Raw genomic sequence first — 19,588 nt, 5'->3', positions numbered from 1 at the left:
TCTGGGATTTAAGGTAGAGCAGTTACTGTACAGTTAGCTTCTGGTGTGTTGGTATTCATGAAGAAAAGCTGTTCCGGAAAGATCTGCTTTGCTACTATAGTCAGGAGACATTCAAGAAAGTGAACATGCTGCCACCTGCTGCCTCGAATTCAAACTGAATGTTCATCGGACCTTCCGAGGTAATAGCCAACAATAAACACAAAACTTCACTCCTATATGTCAACAAATATTCCTTACCTTAATAAAATAAATGTACGGTTTACCTTAATCCAAAGCCATTTTCAAACTAGCCCTCTGAGCATCACTCGTGTAATCGACTGATATCCTCATCTCTGATGCCACTGGTCCCGGACCCCAGGGCCCTGCCGTGTGATGCTACCTGCTGGAGGCCCAAAACCACGTAAGGGCACTGGTCCCAGCTGGGCAAAGGATCCACCAAGGCTGGCAGTGCAAACATGCGCTGGCATTCGTACCCAACAATGTTAATGCCGTTCTTCCAGTAATGACACCTATACTCCACGTTAATGCCGTTCTCCTCCAGTTATGACACCTATACCTACACCACATGTTAATGCTGTTCTCTCCAGTTATGACATCTACTTGTTAATGCCGTTCTCTTCCAGTTATGACACCTATTCCTACACTACAAGTAGTGTAGAAACTTGATGGCTTCAGTCTGGAAGGACACTCAATCTCACTGCTGCTGACAAACGCCAGCATATCGAAATTATGAGTGGTCAACTTCAATCCAGAACTGGTTTTATCATTGAAATTAGCTAGATTTATTTACCTAAAATTTTTCTACATATCCAATATCAGCACACTTAAATTGCTTGCCTGGCATGCAATTTATTAAGTGACCATTGAGCTCCGCACTTGAATTTGTCAAGAGTGATGTTCGCGTAGTTCTGGTCGCGTGTGTGTTGAACATCTTTCTGGTCCTAATCTTAATCAAAATGCATGTGTCACAATGTTTGAAACCAGGAAACACAAAGAACACAACGCAAGAAAACCTTAGCTCTTTTTATTCATCAAGACATACAAGCATTAAAATCAACAAAACTTTCGGTCGTTGAAATGTTTTGATCAAAATGCATTTTCTTTTTTGTTTACAAGGTGACCCAAGTCCCTCATTTGTAAGGGAACAGACAGGACCTAACAACAGTCTAGCATTGTACATACGCTTCAATCAGGTGGATGAGGAACACAAACGAGCGAGGTGGAGGACAGACCCCCGGCCAAGACACACTTCTAGCGGTGAAAAGAACTGTGCTAAATGCCAACACATAAGAACGGTAGAGAAAGTCCGAAAAAGCAATAGTGGGATTTTCAAAATCTGCATTTTGGTTAAGTGAGTAAACACTTTGCATATGAACCGTTTAACCACTCCCACCAAACAAAAAGATCTCCAGGAAAACAATGAAGAAAAACACAGGAACCTTTTCCTCTCCACACTTCACAATTAAAAACAATTCCGTTCCTAGTTCTCCGTTTTAAATAAGCCACTAATCTGTGGTTCACCTTATTTTTAAGCAGCGTCAGATTCACTGAAGGCGGGGCTCTTCCAGATCTTCCTCTACGAAGTCCCGGCTTCTCCTGCCATGTCAGAAAAGAATCCACAAACAGAAATGTTAGCATGGACCCTCCACAAGGTCCAATCCACCGCCTCCTCATGTCAACACCTTCTCCTAACGTTGGCGTCACAACACAACAATAAGGTGCACGATATGAACTGGGAGCAGGAGCTCCTCCACACATTCCTAGTGCGATAGGGTTTAATCTGGGAACGCCGTTTCAATATCACTACTGGGCTTCATCAGCTGCGATTAATTACATGCGATACTAGATAGTTGCATAAAACAGCTTAAACAGAAAGGCTATGAGGTAAAGGCTGGAGAGACAGTGCACGTTGAGTAAATAAGATGTAAAGAGTAAACAGTGAATGACGCATTTTCCAAAGACCTTACTCAAACTATATCAGCAATACATTGGGTGGTGAGAGTACATTAAAACACCTTTAAAATGACACATCAACCTTCAGGTTACATCTCTGAACTGAGTTTCTTTTGGGTTTTATTTGACAGGCAACAGCATTCAGAAATGAATGTGGTAGAGAAAGGAGTACCTGGGGTGAGTACCTGCACAGTTTGAGAGTCAGAGTATCCATGATTTTTAATTTGCCTTTTTCTCATGTGGGTCTCGCTCACAACACCATCGCTGTGTGAGGTATGGAAGTCAGCTGCAAGTCATTCCATAAACCCTACCCTTCAGTTAGTGAGTCACGTTAACACACGCCCCCACCAGCCCCCCAAAACACCCAGAGTCCGCTCAAAACACCATCGCCCCCCCCCCCAAAGAAAACACACTGATAGCATTATTATAATCCATGACTGGTTGATGGGATGAGCAGTAACCGACATTATCGGTAATATGAGTTTATATCAAATTTCTAAATCAAATTTAGCTTCTTTACTTAAAACATGATGCCCTTTCAGCCAGTGTGCTTCTAGACAGACACACGCCATGGATACTTTAATGAACTCTAACCATACGAGAGATAAAGCAGGAAATCAAAAGGGTGAATACAGGAGAACAAACAACATGGCTGGACAGACCAGTAGGATAACAGCTCTAACGGGCTCTGTGCTGGACAGAGCCCGTGGTATGGGGTACCTCAGGGTTTGTCTGATCAGGACTACTCTGGCCTTTCCCTCCTGGCTTTGTGTGACCTTTCTACTTCCCATTCATCAGGCCTAGTCCTTCATCTTCAGCTCACACTTATGATGCACAGGGTAGAGATATGTATAGATAAAGGCATACAGTACATGAGACAAAAACCATAGAGGCATTAGGCATTAACAATCAACGATTTGGGGGAGAGGTGAGGGGGGAAGGGGTGGGAGAAGTGTAGGATGAGATGGGTTTGAGGGGGGGGTGAGAGGGGAGATGGGGCTGGACAGGAAGAGGGGGTTGAGGGAAGGGGGGATTGAGTGCCAGGGAGAGAGGCGCACTTACCTGAGTCTGATCTGAGGTCCTATCAGATCAGTTTTAATTGGACTGAGTGTCACCTTCAGAATGGAGGAGCTCTTGCTGGCCGTTTAGCTTGGGAGAGGAGGCGGGGGGTGCGGGCTCGCTCTCCATGGGCTCTGCGTCGGAGGAGGCCTGGGGGGCCGCCGTGCCGTTGCCATCAGACGGCTTGTCTTTCACCGAGCCACTGCTGCTCCTCTTCTCCTCCGTGTCCTTACGGTCTGCACACAAGGAGCAGAGACAGAGGAACAGAGTCACACAAGGAGCAAGGTTGGAGGAGGCCCGTCGACAACGTGAACAGAGTCACATAAGGAGCAGAGTCAGAGGAGGCCCGTCGACAAATGGAACAAAGTCACACAAGGAGCAGAGTCAGAGGGTCAGAAGAGGCCCGTCGACAGACACCTCCGTGCTCAACAGAGCCGGACCCCCTGACCCGGGCCTCCACATGGCCTCCCTTTAAGAAGGCCCTTCCTCCACTACTACAGCAGCAACGAATCCACAGAATGTGCGCAGCACTTCAAAGGACAGAGGCATAAATGCTGTACCGTAGGGGTGGGAAAAATTATCGATTCTTCGATGCATCGCGATTCTCGCAAGAACGATTCTGTCTCGATGCAGATAAATTAATAATCGGAATAAAAAAAAAAAAAATTAGAAAAAAAGTTTTTTTTTTTTTTGCCTGCTGCTACATTCTTCAAAAAACATTGAATTTATCTTCATTGTGTTGATGTCTTTAATGATCATCACAAAAGTAGGAAGTGATTAGCAAACTCTGAGTAGCAAACCCAGATGTATATATATATTTTTGAAAATCACACATGGAAATGTACATAAAAAAAATTGTTGCATCGAGATGCATCGATAATCGGTTCAGAATCGAATCGTTGACCTCATAATCGGAATCGAATCGTGAGGTGCCAAGAGATTCCCACCCCTACTGTACCGTGAAGCGCACCTTTGTCTCTGGACGAGCGCCCCTTGTCCTTCTCCCGTCCCTTGTCCCTGTCCTTGTCGCGCTCCTTGTCCTTGTCGCGCTCCTTGTCCCTGTCCCTCTCCCTCTCCTTCTCCCTCTCCTTGTCTCGGCTACGGCTGCGGTGGCGGTGGGACTTGCGCTCGGGGCTGCGGGATCTCTTCCTCTCACGGCTGCGGGAGCGCCTTTTCTTTTCGGGGCGGTCACGGCTGCTGCGGCGGCGTTCCTTGTCCCGGCTCCTGGGGAGGAAACACGGGCCGCTGCCATTAGACTGTAAAGAATAAAGCTCCTCTGCAGAAACACCAGACAACCGCTGCCATCAGACTGTACAGAATAAAGCTACAGAAACACCAGACGTCATTTAAAGGTGATTAATGAGACTGACCAAACAGTGGGTTGGTCTCTAAATCATACGTTTGGACATTGCCCATATAACTGAGCTGAACTCAGGGGTTAGCAGTAGGGATGGGCATTTGAAGAAATTTCCTTGATCGAGCATCGCTAGAGTTATCGATCAATTATCGATTAATCATTAACTTTTTTTTATAGGCTATATTGAAATTCCCGTTGGTAGAAAATGCAGCATGTTTTTATCAATGAAATCTTTATTCCAACAATAATGTATGGGCCAACATTAATACAATACAGTTAACTTGAAGACCTACAACTGTTTAACAGTTTTAAAATAATAAATACAGGCATTATAGGTTATAGGCCTATGCAGCGCTCGTAAAGTCCGAACAATGCGCCTACAGCCGCTCTTAAAGGTTTGGAAACGATTCAACAAGACTAAATCTGTAGCCTATTCCAATTACAATAAGTAGCCAACTTATCGGACAACAATAATCAAACAAAGGCAGTAGGCTAAAAGTGGGCATTAAACTGTATAACTGTTTTGAAAAAAAGGGGGAAAAAAGGCTGACCTATAATGCCTATAGGATGCAGCCGGCGTGCGAAAAGGCTCGCAACAAAAAGATGAGCCACCCATTTACAAACAATTGCATGAACTAGACTATCTAAAAGCAATACCTTATTGAACATATGTAAGGCTGAACTTGTTGCTAAAATATCACCGTTTTGGCAAAATGTAACGACTCCAAGAGGCACCAAGCCGAAAGAAAAGCGGAGCGAGAGACAACACATTAAGAAAAAAAGAGCGACTCACATACGGTGGTGACTGTCCCTACTGTCCACAGCATACAGTAACTCCAGCCAACATATTTTTGTTTAGGATTATAAGCATGTTAACATGCTCGGGGGTCAGACGCGAACGCAGCCTTGTAACCGTCAGTCCAGCAGCAGAAAACATCCGCTCTGACGGGACCGAAGTTGCGGGGATGCAGAGGTATTGTCGCGCTAACTTTGACAGCCTGGGGAACCTTCTTCCATTCACTTTCCACCAGTCGGCAGGGTGTTATTTCTCCCACAGTGATATTCAATTAAATTCTTCAAGACTCACAGTATGCAACACAACGTCCTTTTGATCGATAACAATATAAATTGATCGACACATTTCTGAACGAACAATTATCGAGCATCGATTAATTATGCCCATCCCTAGTTAGTAGAAAAAAATCCTGAGCCTGAACTTTTTTCCCTGGGAGGTTAGCGGGCCCCTATGCCAAGATATATGCCCTGATCAGCATAATTGTCAAGCAGGACCCAGGGGTATGCTCCCTTGTGGGAACATTTTGATAAATAGACCCTTAAATTATAGTTTCTGGTGAATTTTGTGGAAATAAATGGACAACATTCAGACATGAGATGAACAAACCCAATATAAGCCTATATTACAGTAGCATCTTTGTGTAGAGCACCAGGGGTCTCATTTATAACCGTTGCGTACGCACAAAACGGGGCTGAAATTGGCGTACGTGACTTTCAACGCCAAGGTTGTGATCTATATAAAACCAACTTGACGGGAAAATGTGCGCAGCCCTAAGCAAACTCTGACCCATGCGTACGCATGGTTTGGAGGAAAAGGAGAATTTGCGACACAGATGGTGTGGTGGTGAACTGAAGTCAGACCGAAGAATTGTAGAGTGAGAAGAACGATTATGTTTTATCATCGCCCTTCATAAATTTAATTTCAACCCGTATCATGCGTTAAATCTATGTAATCAGAATAATTTAAGTCAACTGCGTTATTTCGCAGTTATAACTCCAGAAACATCTCCCTAGAATAGAAATAAAAATAAAAATCTCTGTATTTAATCCCGTCACTCCATACTGTCCACTGACGGCGCGACTGCATGGAATAAAGCATCCGTCCAACATGTGTCAACAACATATTTTTATGTGACACTGTAAACACATAATCAAATGTCAATTAAATCCCAAGTGTGGAAAACCAAGCCACACTCCTCATCACAATTGTTGTCCGTTACTCTTGATGCTTTTCATGACAAATCAGGCATTAAAAAGGGGTTCAAGAATGTTCAAGAACATTTTACGTGGATGATTACAAACTGATTATCCAAGGTGTTCTCGGTCAGTCTTATTACCGTAACCCTATAAATGCAGAGTTGAGCGCCGTGGTTAATGCTGCACCATATGGCACTTCTGGCGGACCATGCAAATGACAGGATTCGGAGGGAGATGGTCTTAAGGGACCATAACGATTTATTGGTAGGCTACATAAAAATATGTAACTTTATGTCAGACCACTTCTTTTTTAATTCTGGGACTGTACGCTACTGCGCTCCTTGCTACTGACAGAGTTCACTGCTGCAGCAACATGTTGCCCCACACTCTGTTTTTGTTGTTGGCGATCCCAATCCCGTGACCGCCGAACAAAACTACTTTTCGGGCCTCCATCTCACCCACAAGTGTCTCCACTTCAACCTCTGTGAAATTTCGCTTTTTTGCTTTTCTCAGTACTTCTGCCATTGTTTCCGACAAGACATAATACTTGCATCTGAGTCTGTTTTATATGCAGATCGAATTCATGAGGTCATTTGCATTGACCATTTATGGTTAAAAAGGGGCGTGTACAGGGCGGAACGTGAAGCTGATTCAGCTGCACACACTTGTAGGCAGTCTGTGATTTATAAAGCAAAGATTGCGTACGGTGTGCGTACGCAGGGTTTTATAAATCTGAATATTTTTGGGCGAACGCAAAACTTGGCTTTTGGGCGTACGCACATTTTTAGTAACGATCCCACGCACTGTTTTATAAATGAGACCCCAGAGCTCTTAGGATCCTGGGCCTAGTTGGCCTGTTCAGTAAACCATCCCTGCTTTTAAGTAGTCACTTCCCGGCGTACTTATTGTTTGTAGTGTTGCACGGTATACCGGTATTGCGATACCCTCATCATGCAAAAAACGATACAATTCATTAATTTTTTTGTATCGAGAGAGAGATATATAACGTTCTGTGTCTGTGCAGCGAGCTGCTCCAACTCTAAGCCATACTCTGCCCGCAGAGACTAGTCTGTGGGCGTGCACCTCAGCTCGCACTAAGCCACAGCAGCAGCAGCCAGTTCACTGAGCGAGTGAGAGTGAGGCAATGAGATAGCTACAGGTTCGGAAGCACTTGCCGACAGTCATTTACATGGCCATTTCTGATATATCTATTCCCATCATGCAATCCGAACGCATTGTATTTATGGCATTTACAAAAGTGGTAAGCGTACGTCCGTACGTCTCTCGCGCACAACCGTTATGTTGGCATGGACTTACATGATATATGTAAGGGATAATGTTGTAGGCCTACAGAACGCCGGTGATTATCGGGAAAATAAGCCCCGACAGGGCGAACCAGACCCCGACGCGAAGTGGAGGTGTCTTGCTTCGCCCTGAAAGGTATTATTTTCGATAATGACCGGCGCGTTCTATACATTATCCCGCTTATTACACGGCTCCTTGCCAAAACGAAACAATTCTTCACACGTTGTGTCTTTTTACAATTACCATTCGTAGTGTTGATCAGCAGAGAAATAGTCTGACAAAGACGTTGACGTCGCTTAGCAACCAGACACGCGGGTTGATAAATTACCGGACTACTTGCGGAGCGATAAGAAAGACGTGAATCAGGCAAAAAAACACTTTCCTTGACAGCGGCCAAGTTCGTTGAGCATAAAAGTACAGACGGAGTGGACCAATTGCGAACCACTGCAGTTGCTCTGTTAAAAAAAAGCCGCACCCACCCCATACTAATCGGAATAAGTGTATACATGTTGATGACAGTGGACTACACTTCTATTCAGCATAAAATTCTATTCCGATCAGAGAATTGTATTTCGATTGAGGCGTATATATGATCCTTTTCTATTTCGATTTAGCTGTTCTTCCAATTCTATTCGGATCAGAAATGTCCATGTAAATGCGGCTAGTGATCATACCAAAGATCCTTTATCCTTCTCAATAGGCACTAGGGATGTGAATAACTCACAAGTTTTCATGGTCGAATAAGCAGTGGGTGGTATGAACGAATAATCGATTATTCGATGTGTGCCGACATTCACAAAGGTAGCCATGGATCATCGGCAAGAAATCACTTAATATCTTAGACGCAAAAAAACAACTACCTGCCAAGTAGTTCCAGTCAAATTGTCTGTTGTGAAAAATGCATTAAACTGTCATCAGAAAACGCGGTTATATGCTATAGACCCTATAGTATCTTTGGTATAAAGGCTGGGACAAATTTCCAATTATAAATATGTACCCTTTATGTTGAAAGTATATACCGTCGGGAATCCCTTTGAAACGAACAACGCTCTCTGGCTCATAGCTGAGCGGACTAGAATACCTTCCGTTGCCAAGTCATAGCTAAGGTCGTCCCAGCCTTTATACCAAAGATACTCTAGGGTCTATAGCATATAACCGCGTTTTCTGATACAGTTTAATTCATTTTTCACAATTTACCAGCTCTCATTTCGAAGAATAATCACCGCGCCATTCGTTTCAATGGGAATCGCGACGGTCTATACTTTCAAAATGGAAGTGTTCATATTTATAATATGAAATTTGTCCCAGCCCTCATACCACAGATACTAGGGTCTATAGCATGTAACCGCGTTTTCTGATTACAGTTCAGTGTTACCCATACATAGAGCAATGTGTGGCGCAGCGCCACAGAATCAACACCGAGCGCCATAATTCTTTTTTTTTTGTAAGCGATTTTTGAAATATAAATACAGTTATGTTCATTCATCTCCGCATAGCACTCTTTCTCCCTGTCATTCTCAGTCACACACGCACAGAGACAAGCACGCATACATGCCAATGGTGCGCGGGTACACTACCACTTATTGGATAAACCCGCGCATCATACATGCACCCTTACTGACCGCTCCTCCTCAACGCGCCTACAAAGGCAAACCCGAAGCAGCGGGATATGTAAGGGATAATGTATAGAACGCCGGTCATTATCGGGAAAATAAGCCCGACAGTGCGAACAGGACACCGACGCGCAGCGGAGACGTCTTGCTTTGCCCTAAAGGGGCTTATTTTCGATAATGACCGGCGATGTTCTATACATTATCTTGCTTATTATGCTACTTGCCAAAACGAAAAAATAACTTCATATGGTGTGTCTTTTTAAAATGTATTTGTTCAGCATTCAGTGTTGATCAGCAGAGAAATAGACTGCCAAAGACGTTGAAGTCGCTTATCAACCGAAGACGCTGGGGTTGACAAGTTACCGTTACTTGCGGAGTGACACCAAAGACGTCATTAGATTAAAAAAAAAAAAATACCGTAATTTTCGGACTATGAGCCGCACCTTTTGCCCCATTTTTCGAGTCTCCGGCTTATATAATGGTGCGGCTAATCTATGGATTTTTACAGCTAACGGCATCTAGGGGACCTCCTAAATCTATGGATTTTACAGGTTACAGTCCACCGACTTTAACTCTATGGGCTCTATGACCGGTCCGCACCCCCCCACCTGTAAGTGGCGGGCTCCAGCAGGAAACGCTGGAGGCCGGAAAAGCCTCTGGTAGGGCGCAAAAGTAAAAGTGGAACCGATAGTGGTAAGCTACGAAAGACAGAACGAGAACGAGAGCAAGACAAATATTACGAAAGCTTTCATGCAAACCCTCATTATGGAAAACAAACGTAGAAATGCATATGATGTAGCTTTTAAGTTAAAGGCAGTCAATCTGTCTGTAAAAGAAGGAAATAGAGCTGCTGCACGTGGCCTTGGCATCAATGATGAGACGTTGGAAACGCCAGCGGGAAGAACTGTCTCAATGCAAGAAGTCAAAAAAAGCTTTCAGAGGTAATAAAAGCAGATGGCCTGAACTTGAAGACTTTCTCGAAGATTGGGTGAACACACAGAGAGCAGACGGCCGAGGTGTTTCCACCGTGCAGATCCGACTGAAAGCTAAAACAGTCACCACCGAAATGAGGTGGACCATCCTGGTGTTTCAGATTTATGAGACGAAAGGGACTGTCCATCAGGGCGCGGACGACTGTGTTGTAGTCGGGAGCAACTCCCTCCCGACTACAAGGAAAAAATAACAAACTTTGGCGAATTCACACAAAGAAAGATAGAGGAATATTCCATCAGACCGGACCAGATCATAAATATGGATGAAGTGCCTTTGACGTTTGACCTCCCTCTCACTAGGACTGTTAACAAGAAAGGTGAATCGTCCATCACGTTGAGAACCAATGGCCACGAGAGAACGAATTTCACTTGTGTTCTTGGCTGCACAGCATCTGGAGTAAAGCTTCCGCCAATGGTGATTTTTAAGCGGATTACAATGCCAAAAGAAAAGATCCCGAACGGCATCTCCTTTAAATTCAACAAGAAAGGGTGGATGATGGAAAGCGTGATGAAGGAGTGGCTGAACGAGTGCTACGTCAAGGGCCCTGGAGGATTCTTTCGCCAAAAAAAAAAAGCTTTCCTCGTTTTGGAAAGCATGAGGGCCCATATAACGGATAATGTGAAGGCAGCCATCAAGAGCACAAACTAGATTCCAGCTGTGATCTGCAGCCACTCGACATCGGTGTCAATCGTGCGTTGAAAGTGGCACTACGCGTTCAGTGGGAGGCGTGTATGACTAGTGGCGACAAATCATTCACCAAAATTGGTCGCATTCGAAAAGCAACTTTCGCTCAAGTTTGCGAGTGGGTCCTGATGGCGTGGAGAAGTGTCAAAACATCCACGATCATTAACGGGTTCCGAAAGGCTGGACTACTGCGTGATGAAGAAGAGGACGCCGCCACAGCTGAGGCCCCTCAGAGGCTGTTTGATTCCGACAGTGACGAAGAGGAGTTCGTTGGTTTTGACAGCCACAACGAAGGAGATAGGGGAGTGGCAGACGAAGCCACCCTGAGCCTGTTCGTTTCCGACACTGAAGATGAGGACTTTGGTGGTTTTAGTACGCAGGAAGAAGACGGAGATGAGGATTAATGACTTGACTTTTCTAGTTACAGCCGTGTACTGCACCTTAGCCTAAAAGATGAAGACGAGGATTAATGACTTTTCTGGTAGGCTGATTACCGTATATTTTAAGCAGCCTCGTTGCTGCAACTTTAGGCTTACGCACTTACTGTCATGTTACAGGCACTTTATTTAGCACTGTTAAAAAAAACACATTTAATTTAGCCATTGATATTGCCTCGTCAAGCACTGTAAGCTTTGTTTTTTGTTATGGTACTACTGTAGGCTATAATGTAGATAAATGTTCAAAGATGTTCACACTTTTTCAAGGTTTTTCCAAAATAGCCAAAGTTAAGTGGTTAAATGTTTGTGACGCTATTACGGTTAACTCATTTTGCTGGGGAACCCCCATGCAGTCCCTCAAGGACCACTGATTGAAAACCACTGCTGTGTAGATCACTGCCGGTATGTGCGCTGGGAGCGCACCATTTAAGTTTGAAAGTTGAAAAGTTTGTGTGTCTGATACGCTATGTGATACAGTACCGTTTACACAGCACAGTATAACACTTGAATACGTTATGCAAATATGGAACTCGTTTGTTGAAATGTTAATAAATGGAAGCTTCCTCAAGCAGCCATCTCTTTCCCGACAATCCCCTCTGTGCACGAAACCTTGCATATGGTAATTAAACATTAAAACACCGGCGGCTTATAGTCCAGTGCGGCTTATATATGTACACATCATTCAATTTAGCTGCTGCGGCTTATACTCCGGTGTGCCTTAAAGTGCGGAAAATACGGTACTTTGTTTTCCTTGACAGGGTCAATTATACTCGTGATTATACTTAGCAACAGTGAATTATCAAATATAATTCACCGCCGGAAGTTGTGAAGGGCCAGTTATAGTTTACATATATGCCGGTGTTTGACCCCCAGACCGTTCTGCCGGCGATTTTAATTCGCTCTGCAGCAGAGGTGTGCTTTTGGTGTGAACGCGCTTTCAAATCTTGGTTAGTGTCAGATAACGCGAACGCAAACCAGATTTTCTTTTCTTTTTGCAGACACGTCGTTACGCCGGAAATCCGTTTGGGCACCTGAAAGATATCAGGCATGTGAACTGAACTGTTTGAGTATAAACAATGTTGTGTCCAGGTCCCTGAAAGTGTCGCATTTGTGCCACCAATGCCCCCATGATGACCAAGTCAAACCAAGAGCCATCGAGTGGTTCCTTCTGATATGGTGTGTCTGTGGTGTGCATGCGTGTCAGAGCAGAGTGTGGGGGCGGAGCAGCACCTGCTCCGTCTGCGATCGCGGTCCCTGCTGCGGGACCGTCTCCTCTCCCGGGATCGGCTGCGCTTGCGGTCCGAGGCACGACTGGAGTGGCGGCTGTTGGAGGCGCTGCGCCTCACTCGTCTCTCGCGCTCCCGCTCCCTCTCGCGCTCCCGGTCTCTCTCGCGCTCCTTCTCTTTCTCCTTTTCGCGCTCCCGCTCCTTCTCCCTCTCGCGCTCTTTCTCCTTTTCCTTTTCCTTCTCCTCCTCCTCCTTCCTCCTCTTCTCCCGCTCCTCCCTCTCCCGCTCCCATGCCTCGCGGTCCTTCTTGACGGGCGAGGCGTCTCCGGCAGGCTCCTCCGAGCGGCGCCGGAGCTTCTCCTGCAGATGGAACAGTACTCTATGAACAGGACTCAATGAAGCGTCATGAACCGTAACAGGACTAACGTCAGAATCATCATCCCCACATGACACTAGCGACTCCAACGTCAGAATCATCATCCCCTCATTACTAACGTCAGAATCATCATACCCTCATGACTGCCGTCAGAATCATCATCCACACGTGAATAAAGACACAGGGTGTGGCATTGTACTACAATGGTCCGAGGAGCTAAAGCCCGTCCAAGACGGGCTTCTCCGACACGAGGAGCACACCTAACTGGGCTGCAGGGACTGGTGAAAACATAGTACTTGTTTGATTCCTTTGGTCTAAAAAAACGCATAAACGATATGCAGAAACATGACTCATTCTGCACAATGATTCATTCTGCACATCAATCAAATAATATTTCAGTAAATATAATCATCGACGAGATGTTAACTATTTAGTCATTGCTTGTATTCCAAAGCTACTTGAAGTTCCCTAGTATGAATCAGTGAGCAGGTTCGGGGTCAGGCATCTTGCTCTAGCTAGAGAGGACGTTGGACCTTAGAGGTCTGGAGGTCCCAGCCGTAACGACTCTATGGGATCGGTGCAGTTGTCAAGGTTACCTTGAGTTCTTCCACGGTGGTCTTGATCTTAGCGTAGCCCATGTGCTGCTTTCCCATCAGATGGTCGTCCACCCTGGACTGTGCGTCGCCCACGATGAGGAAGGCACCGCACACCTCGCACACCTCCATCTGCTTCTCCTGAGCAGCGAAGCTCTCGATGGTCTGCTCAAAACAAACCCCCCATTGTTACAATGTTGCCTCTTCCATTCGGGGTCGTAAGTGGTCCTAACATTTAAAATACAAGAAGGTGAATGCTGAACATGCAGTCCACGAGGGGCAGACCCACCGAGGGGTTGGCGCTGATCATCTCTCGCTCCTCCTTCAGCTGCTCCACCAGCTTCATCATGCCCTGCGCCTCCTCCACCCGGCCCTCCGAGCCCAGCTCCTCGATCTGGACACACGGACACATAGTGAGGAAGGGACTACAGCCATGGGGATACAGTAGTGAACGCAGCCTACCGGGCCCAGGGCTCAACGCGTTTTCTCTGCACTGGATGGAAACAGGTATCCATTGATACGCTCTACGTGTCTATTTTAAGTCTTGGCACGCTGGTAGAGTGAGGCTGCTGAGATCTGCTGAGAATATATTTTTTTCCTGTGACAGACCATTATCCAACTCTGTAGCTGACCCTTTTACTTTTTAAAAATGTAAAAGGTTTCAGTTTCAGCCAGAATTGAATACAGGCTGAAAAAACCAAACTACCTGAAAAGTAACAGACGTTGCGGTAACAACAACGCAACAGATGCCGAATTGAAGTGAGATAAAAACCCACAGCCTCTGGTGAGGCCACCTGAAGCCGAGCCAGGGCCAATAGGGATGCTCTACCTCCAGCCACTGGTGAGGCCATCTGAAGCCACGCCAGGGCCAATAGGGCTACCTCCAGTCGCTACCACGCACTGCCCAGTAGGGCTGAACGATCTATCGTTTTCGACCGAAAATCGCGATCTCAAGCATTACGATTTTGGGATCGTCAAAGCTGCAGTTTTTTTTTTTTTTTTACAAAAGTGCAATTATTTTGATGCTGATGAGCCATTGAAGCAAGTTTACTTAAGAAAGAGGGCTCCCTTTTTATTTGACTTTTTTGGTTGTTGTTTCTTAGGTACTTGAATAAACAGTCTTGCATTTGAAATCTGTTGCCAGCAGTTTTCATTATTGCATTACCTTAATGGAATTCATTGGTTATATTAATTTATACTGAAACTTGATTTAAAGAAAATAAATCGTGGTTGAAATCGAAACCGCAATCTCTACCAGAAAAATCGCAATTTCAATTTTTTCTTAAAATCGTTCAGCCCTACTGCCCGGAGCCACTTTTTTCAGCCCAGACACAGGGAGCTTCTGGGTTGTTTTATACAAATCGGTTAACCACACATTGAGACAGAGGAAGATGTGTAAACTGCAGAGCAACAGACCTGAAGAACAAGGTCCTCAATTTTCTCCGTCAGGACCGTCGACTTCTCGTCGTTCTTCCCAGCAGGACCAGGACCCTTAAAAGAGACCAACGCTGGGTTAGGATGAGGAGGGGATTCCTCCGTCACGCTGCACCGCTCTAAAGCGGCCCAGGAGGGACAAACGCTACAGAGGGAACGCCATCCGGCGTGGTAGGATGAGGTTGTGTTATCTCTAGGGCTATGACCTAATTATATCTATCTATACGTGTATGGGTCGTACAAGACATTCATTGTCTTACTTAAGTCATCGTAAATAGGGAGTGGCTTTAAATCAACAACAACAAAAGAAAAAGTGCGTGAATGATGTTCTATAAAAAAATGTGTATATCTTCTCACTAACTGTAGGGAATGGGATTGTGTGCAGATGTTCAGCCAGCCCCTATTTTAGATGGCTGGACACCGCCATAAACCATTTAGCTGATGCAGGTCTAACATCAACAGTGTTCTTTTGTTCTCATAGGTATTTTAGAAGTGTGAAGCTCCGACCCCTGATGCTACCACCCACCCCTGCGTTCTGCTGGGCCTGGGACAGGGCCAGCCGCGCGTGGCCCCTCCGGATCCGCCGCTCCACCTCCGCCAGCAGGGACTGCAGGTAGCGCAGGAAGTCTCGCTCGTACCCCTCCTTCATGAAGCGGGAGCTCTTCTCGTACCTGGAGCCGCACAGGGTAGGAGATTTAACATGGGGACTGTGGTGATGGAGTGGGTGTGTCTGCCGGAGAACTTGGTTATTTAACTCCAGGCTGCAAAACGTCAAAATACACTTATGAAAAGTATCTTAATCCCTGCAAAACGCTTCGGATAAAAAACATCTGAATTATTAAAATCTAATTAAACAGTGAATATTAAACATATCAAAGCTTACGTTTTCCGTAAATTTTCATCGTGGATTTTCTCACAAGGTCCTGAAAGAGAAGAGAAAATCAATGAGAAACAGCCCATCCTGTGTTCACCACCCTTCACCCCAAATGTGTTAATGTGTTCAGGTCTTACCCAGGTCTGACCGTGTGTTGGTGAAGAGCTCCGCTGGACAGAAGCCACAGAGGTAGTACCGACACACCTTGGGAGGAGACAGCATGAACACATTAATACTGGTGTTTACATGAAAGTATTCAGATAACATGAGACAAACACGTTAGTACGGGTGTTTACATGAAGGATCATTAGATACCACGACATGGACATGTTAGTATAGTGCTTACATGAATGTTCATTAGATGCCCCCACATGAACACGTTACTACTGGTGTTTACATGAATGCATTCAGATACTATCACATGAACGAGTAACTATGGTGTTAACATGAATGTATTCAGATACCATCACATGAACACGTAACTGGTGCTTAAATTGAATGCATTCAGATACCACCGCATGAACACGTAACTACTGGTGTTTACATGAAGGTTCATTAGATACCACCACATGAATACGTTACTATTGGTGTTTACATGAACAGAATGGTGTGCTAACGTGTTGTACTCTAGGACCGGTGTTCCTGTTCAACATGGATCTGGCTCAGATGGAGGTTCTCTCAGCTGAACAATTATTACAGACTTATCACCACTTCACTATTAAAGACGAATCCACCTCATATCTGATTAACAGGCAAACCGTGCCCTCACGCTGCCGTTGCTAGGCGCGCTAGCGTTAGCTGTCACTTAATAGCCTTTGTGCTAGCTCACTAGGCTACATCCGCTAGCCACGACCAGCGCTCCGGGCCGCCGCTGTACTGGCCCGGGATTAGCTCGGCACCAGCCCGGTCTGGGGGAAAGTAGTCCGGGGGTTTACGGTGTAACATTACGCTAAATCAGACCGGGGGGGTCCGTGGTGGTGGGACTGGGGCTTACGGTCTCGTGGTCCCAGCGGACGTTGCAGCGCTTCTCGTCGGGCGCCAGGTTCCGGTCGCGGCCCATCAACTCGTCGAGCAGCTGCGCAGCGGACAGCATCTTTCCGCTGAAACCGTCCTCCTTCCCGATGAAACCGTCCTCCTTCTCGCTGAATCCGTCCTCCTTCCCGCTTAGAGCGTCCTCTGTTGGGTGTGTGTGTGTTTGTGTGAGTGGAGCTCCCCTCGGCGCTTCTCTCCCAAACCGTTGAGATCAAAATGGCAGCCCTCCTCCTCGCGCTACACAACAGCGCTCCGCCAGGGTCTGTGTCAACCGGAAATTGAACTTTAGGCGGTGTAGCAAACGGAAGTGTAACCATACGCCCCCTGAAACATCATAGCTTTATATATATAAAACGTGCCAATTGTGCCCAATAAATAGCGTTGATATCATACAAGTATATAAATTAAACCGCATGTCCTTTTTTGTTAATGTTTAATGAGGTTAGGACTCCATGTCAGTTTGACTCCATAAATAAGGCGTATAAAGACTACAAAAATGGACGACCATAAAAGCCGGCTCGACACTGTTTAGATCAGGCCCCCAGGATCGGCGCATACTTCCGCAATCCACCAGTGCTCAGAGGCCAAGCCTGGTATTGCAGCTTTTTAAGCTGGCTGTGGACGGGGGTCCGTCATTTCATGTGGCGCAGAAGTAGATATCGCCGTCCACTCCAATACAAGTGGGGAACAGGATTGTGTCTCCGCAAAAATTGTCTGGATATCAATCAAAGGCTCATAATTATTATTCTACCCTGTTCTAAAAAAATGAAAGTTTTTTCTTTTCATAACGCCTCCTCAAGCGTTTTATTAGCAGTTTATGTTGGGTGGGCAGCTGAAAGGAGTCGTACTGAAACAAACGGCTCCTTGCTATGGACCTATTTTGAAGTGCACGGCTCTGTCACGTTAAAATTGTACCGGGGGCGAAAATTGTACCGGCCTACGTCATCGTTTGTTTACATCCTGACAACCTGACAACCTGCCCGGCAACAGACGATGCGATGCAGAAAACATGTTTCCATACGACGAAATAACATAATACAGATAGCGGATCGCTATCTGTATTATGATAGATAGCGATAACACTTGTTTTTACTTTATATTTGTATTGTATTTAATTGTTTAATTGAAACAATAAAAAGATTTGCCCGCAAAACGGGCGATCGCGTCAAATCACGTAGGAAGGTTCTTGAACATTCTAGACTATGAAACCTGCTTAAAACACTCAGTTTACTAGCTAAATTCGATTAAACAATTCAATACAATACAAATATAAAGTAAAAACAAGTGTTATCTAGCGATCCGTTATCTGTATTATGTTTCAAGAACCCTCCTACGTCATTTGACGCGATCGCCCGTTTCGCGGGCAAAACATTTGTCATTTGACGCGATCGCCCGTTTCGCGGGCAAATGTTTTTATTGTTTCGATTTAACAATTAAATACAATACAAATATAAAGTAAAAACAAGTGTAATCGCTATCTATCATAACACAGATAGCGATCCGCTATCTGTATTATGTTATTTCGTCGTTTGGAAACATGTTTTCTGCATCGCGTCGTCTGTTGCCGGGCAGGTTGTCAGGATGTAAACAAACGATGACGTAGGCCGGTACAATTTTCGCCCCCGGTACAATTTTAACGTGACAGCTCCATTAACTTCCGAATTAAATTAAATTCCGAATTAACATCCATTAACTCCATTAACTTCCAAAGTCTGAGATTTGTCCTTTTACTTGACATGAATGGCGTTGAACACGGATATATAACACACATATCATTGAAATAGCTGTAACACGGACGTATTGATTACCTGAATGATTATGGGAGACCTACGTAATTTTCATAATAACATTGAACTGATTTTTTTAGGCCTACATACGTTTACTATGTTACTATGGTATTATATGGAGCAATCTTACATATTTATGAAGTTTTCAGATCAATAAAGTTCTATCTCTTTTTATTTGAACTGCCTGTCTGTCCTCTTGATTATAGTATTACAGTGTGTACCTTGGTTATCAGCTATCATAGAATGGTGTCCAAATGGCTGCATGTGTAAGAAATAGGATTTGAACCAAGTGTTACAATAAAAAAAGCTTTTATTACAAGACCCCCCCACCCCAAATTTTAACAAAACACTTTTTTTGGCTGTTTGGCTGGGGCAGAAGAGTGGAAGGGGAAACAAAGACAGGTAGCCTAAAGAAGAAGTAAGGAAAGGAATGAGAGGAAGAACAGTGAAATGAATGAACAGTGTGATAAACGCAAATGATTACCAAAAAGGTTATAATTACTGATTTATCAAATACGCAGAGAAGAGCATCATCGAATAAAGATTAAGGACCTGGATTATATCTTACAGTATTGAAAACTGTTGAAATTACAATTCAGAGTGGAGAAGGCTGAAGGCATTGGTCCTAAAAGTGTCAGTTTCACCCACTCTGGATTATCGCTTCAAGAGACTGTGAAATGCTTTTTAAAAAAATGGTAATAATTCAATACGTGAAGATTTGGTGATAGAGGTAAAGCATCTTCTTTTAAATATTATAAGCCTTGGTTTAGTTATTCAGTTCTGTTGGATTCCAGCCCACCATGGAATATATGGCAATGAAATTGCTTATAAATTAGCTTAAAGATACTAACCTAATTAGAAGAATTTGACCTT

General features: G+C 44.7%; 1 protein-coding gene across 6 annotated transcripts; it reads right to left on the bottom strand.

Moving 5' to 3' along the window:
- Positions 1-1,008: 1,008 nt before the first annotated feature.
- On the bottom strand, positions 1,009-17,213 carry luc7l3 (LUC7-like 3 pre-mRNA splicing factor). Of its 6 annotated transcripts, none has more exons than XM_030337629.1 (11): positions 16,891-17,211; positions 16,034-16,100; positions 15,906-15,945; positions 15,549-15,693; positions 15,005-15,079; positions 13,878-13,982; positions 13,592-13,753; positions 12,624-12,979; positions 3,971-4,236; positions 3,016-3,248; positions 1,009-1,596 (listed from the first exon to the last, which is right to left on the bottom strand). In XM_030337629.1, the coding sequence occupies exons 1-10, from the start codon at positions 16,987-16,989 to the stop codon at positions 3,049-3,051; spliced, it is 1,515 nt and encodes a 504-aa protein (XP_030193489.1). In that variant the 5' UTR covers positions 16,990-17,211; the 3' UTR covers positions 1,009-1,596; positions 3,016-3,048. The 6 variants fall into 6 exon arrangements, with proteins under 6 accessions (XP_030193489.1, XP_030193500.1, XP_030193518.1 ...); XM_030337640.1 differs by having other exon boundaries at positions 3,069-3,248; XM_030337658.1 differs by having other exon boundaries at positions 3,983-4,236.
- Between the last annotated feature and the right edge of the window lie 2,375 nt (positions 17,214-19,588).

Source organism: Gadus morhua, chromosome 2, assembly GCF_902167405.1.
Source record: "Gadus morhua chromosome 2, gadMor3.0, whole genome shotgun sequence".
Classification (NCBI taxonomy): Eukaryota; Metazoa; Chordata; class Actinopteri; order Gadiformes; family Gadidae; genus Gadus; species Gadus morhua.
Note: the sequence above shows the minus strand (reverse complement) of the source record. Positions and strands in the feature narration are given on the sequence as shown.